Genomic DNA, 3,806 nt, shown 5'->3' with positions numbered 1-3,806 from the left:
TCAGAGAGATAGCAGCAATACCCAAGCTCCTCCCCCTTAAGAGAGATAGCAGCAATACCCAAGCTCCTCCCCCTTAAGAGAGATAGCAGCAATACCCAAGCTCCTCCCCCTTAAGAGAGATAGCAGCAATATCTAAGCTCCTCCCCCTTAAGAGACATAGCAGCAATACCCAAGCTCCTCCCCCTTAAGAGAGATAGCAGCAATACCCAAGCTCCTCCTCCTTAAGAGAGATAGCAGCAATACCCAAGCTCCTCCCCCTTAAGAGACATAGCAGCAATACCCAAGCTCCTCCCCCTTAAGAGACATAGCAGCAATACCCAAGCTCCTCCCCCTTAAGAGAGATAGCAGCAATACCCAAGCTCCTCCCCCTTAAGAGAGATAGCAGCAATACCCAAGGCTGTAGACCTATGCCATGGGAAAGAGACAGTGAGAGGAGAAAATGATGAACTGTGTCGAAGGTTGAATATCTAAGTAAATTATTCCCCAACAGACGTAATCCGTGGTTTTGTTACGTTGTGTCGCTGATTTTGATTTCTACTTCTGTGTTCTAGGAGAGTTTCTACCGTCCCGAAGTAAAGGTGAGACCCTCGAGTTAGAGATTGATGTTTTACCGATAAAGTAACTTTAGAATGTTTTATTGTTGATACATCGGATGCTAATTGTCCTTTTCAAATCTCATGAGCTCCTTTGTTACAGCGCTGGAGGTCAAGTCTTTGTGACGGAGCATTAGATTATCATATAAAGCCACATCATTCAAAGGGATTAGTAGATTAAATATATGTTGTTGTTTTCTCCAGTCATCGGGATGCAAGCACCGGCCAGCCAGCCAGTGATAGAGGTGGTGGAAGATGAAGATGAAGACCTGCAACAGGAAGAGGAAGAGCAAGGAGTGGAGGAGGAAGTGGAGGCTGCTGCTGCGGCGAAGGAGGAAGAGGAGGAGGCGGGAGAGGAAGAACTAGAGGAGGAAGAGGAGGATGATGAGGATGATGAGGATGATGAGGATGATGAGGACGATGACGAGTACTATGAGGATGATGAGGAAGAGTACGATGAGGAGTATGAAAAATATTATGAGGCGGAGGAGGAGGAAGGAGTGGAGGGGGAGGAAGAGGAGGAAGAGGAGGAAGAGGAGGAAGGAGTGGAGGGGGAGGAAGAGGAGGAGGAGGATGAAGAGGAGGAAGGAGCAGAAGCTGCTGAGGATGAGGAAGAGGAGGAAGAGGATGAAGAGGAGGAAGGGGCAGAAGCTGCTGAGGATGAGGAAGAGGAGGAGGAGGAGGAGGATGAAGGGGCAGAAGCTGCTGAGGATGAGGAAGAGGAGGAGGAGGAGGAGGAGGAAGGAGCAGAAGCTGCTGAGGATGAGGAAGAGGAGGAAGAGGAGGAAGGAGCAGAAGCTGCTGAGGATGAGGAAGAGGAGGAGGAGGAGGAGGATGAAGGGGCAGAAGCTGCTGAGGATGAGGAAGAGGAGGAGGAGGANTGATGATGATGATGATGATGATGAAGATGACAACGTGAAGGAGGAGGCAGCAGGAGAAGAGGCTGACAAGGAAGATGATGATGATGATGAAGAAGATGATGATGAAGAAGAAGAGTCTGAACGTGCAGCTGCTGATGCTGACAATGATGATGATGACGATAACGATGAAGAGAAGGCAGATGCTGCTGCTGATGATGATGATGATGATTATGACGATGATGATGAAGAGTCTGAACCTGCAGCTGCTGCTGATGATGACGATGAAGATGATGAAGTTTCTCCTGAACCCATCTCCACGTCAGAGGATGAAGAGTCGGCGGTGACTCCTGACTCTGAGTCTGATGCTCCTGTTGCCGTCGACGACAGTGATGAAGATGTCGCCCTTCTTGATGAACATGAAGACAAACACAAAGAGGACAGCGACGAAGACGTTGCTCTGACTGATGAAGATAACGATGAAGACGACTCAGATGACGATGCATTCACTGACTCCTCGGACGTCAGTGAATCTGCCCTTCTCTCCAGTGACGAAGAGGATGATGAAGATGACAGATTAGCGGAGGGTGTTGTGACAACCGACAGCGACGACATCCTTTTAGAAGACAGCGATGAAGACCTGGAGCTTGATCTTCCTCCTATTCCTGCTGCCAGTGAGGATGATGAAGATGATGAAGATGATGATGATCTAAAACTCCCTGAAGAGGAAGAGCTTCCTCCTTTACCTGCGCTCGAGGATGATGATGATGATGAAGATGTCAAACTTGTTGAAGACACCATTGATGATGTCAAAGCTGAAGAGGATGATGAAGATGAAGACCAATCAGACGAGGACTTCTCCGTCGCCTCCTCCGACCACTTTGCAGACGATGAAGACGATGATGAAGACGTTGATCTCAAGGACGAAGATCTCGACTTTGACCTTGCCAAAGAATTCCAAATTGACCTTGACGATGACACACCTGATGATGTCATTGATGAAGACGTCCCTGACGAAGAGGAGGATAAAGAGGAAGAGGAGGAAGGGCCTCCTCTGGAGAGCACAGACAGCGGAGTGTTAGGCGATGAAGATGATGATGAAGACGATGGCGACTTCGCTCTTTCGACAGATGAAGAGACCATCCTCAGTGAAGACATCTCCTTTGAGACGACCGACGATGAAGATGATGATGAAGATGATGATGAAGTTATCGACTCGTTTGAGTTCACCTTGGATCAGGAAGGAGAAGTACCATTTGTTGACGCTGAAAAAGACGACGATGGTGATGAAGATGATGATGAAGTAACATCAGAGTCTTTAGCTAGTGAAGATGACGAAGACGATGATGATTATGAAGATGTTGATGAAGATGATGTTGACATCTTGCTAGCAGGTACAGTGCAGAATTATGAATGACTTTAATTAACTATTAAATATTACAGCACTCCACTGCAAGAGGAAATGCTTTCTGTCAAATTAAAAAACGAAATAACTAAATCTTAAAGGTCACCTATCGTGCTATTTTTAGCCAGTAGCATGGGTCTCAGATACAAAGAAATATATAAAAAACATGTCTATGAAGTGTTTTGCTCAAAATACCAAACAGATCCCCCATTCTAGCCATGGCTCATATCCCTCTATTTCACTTCCTGTTTCAAAAGTGCTGATTTGGGGTATAAAGCTTTAAAAAAAATACATTTGATAAAAAAAAAAAAGAGGGGTCTGAGCTCATGCTGGACCCGGCAGCTACTGTCTAACTAAATACTGCCGTGATGAAACGCCATATCATGGATTATCAAGGATTATTTCTGAAACAGTATGGAGCTCAAAGGCTTTCTCTCTTGCCGGTTATACCACAAGGTGAGTTCCTTTTTACTTCCTGCTTCTTCACACACATGCTCTCCAGTACAGGTTAGCTCTGAGTGTTAGCGATGCTAATGTAAACACCAACCATATTACGTCCAGAACAGTCGGGCATTGTTTCTCATAGCAACGTTTCTGGTAGGGCCGTGGGTCCACATTTCAGATATTACGTCATATCGGACGCAAATCTGGATCAGCTCCGTTGTTCCCCCGTTTTTAGAGATTTGGGTACGGAGGAAAAGAGAGAGGGTTTAGTTTCTGACGGTGTGTGAGTTCCCCGACACACCGGGGACACATGTTTATGTATAAAAGACATCAAAAAGTGCATTTTGCATGATAGGTCCCCTTTAAATGATAAATGATGAGTGTTGTGTGGATATTTTGGGAGCATGGGTCCCCTTTGACTAACGTGCAATTTAAAAAAAAAGAGGAATGGTTTCGGCGAAAACTAAAAGGTACCATGGGGTCGGATTAGAATTTTCCAAAGGGGGA

The 3,806-nt window shown here is 46.0% G+C and overlaps 1 protein-coding gene across 1 annotated transcript; it reads left to right on the top strand.

Annotated features, from left to right (window-relative positions):
• Nucleotides 1-1,166: 1,166 nt before the first annotated feature.
• Nucleotides 1,167-2,844, top strand: LOC104953279 (coiled-coil domain-containing protein 1-like; the record flags this gene model as incomplete). Its single annotated transcript, XM_010780202.1, has 2 exons — nucleotides 1,167-1,496; nucleotides 1,548-2,844. Coding segments are annotated over exons 1-2 (1,627 nt in total), but the record flags the coding sequence as incomplete, so codon positions are not given.
• Nucleotides 2,845-3,806: the final 962 nt, after the last annotated feature.

Source organism: Notothenia coriiceps, unplaced genomic scaffold, assembly GCF_000735185.1.
Source record: "Notothenia coriiceps isolate Sejong01 unplaced genomic scaffold, NC01 NC01_scaffold00021443, whole genome shotgun sequence".
Lineage (NCBI taxonomy): Eukaryota > Metazoa > Chordata > Actinopteri > Perciformes > Nototheniidae > Notothenia > Notothenia coriiceps.
The sequence above is the reverse complement of the archived record's forward strand: the minus strand, read 5'-3'. Positions and strand labels throughout refer to the sequence as shown.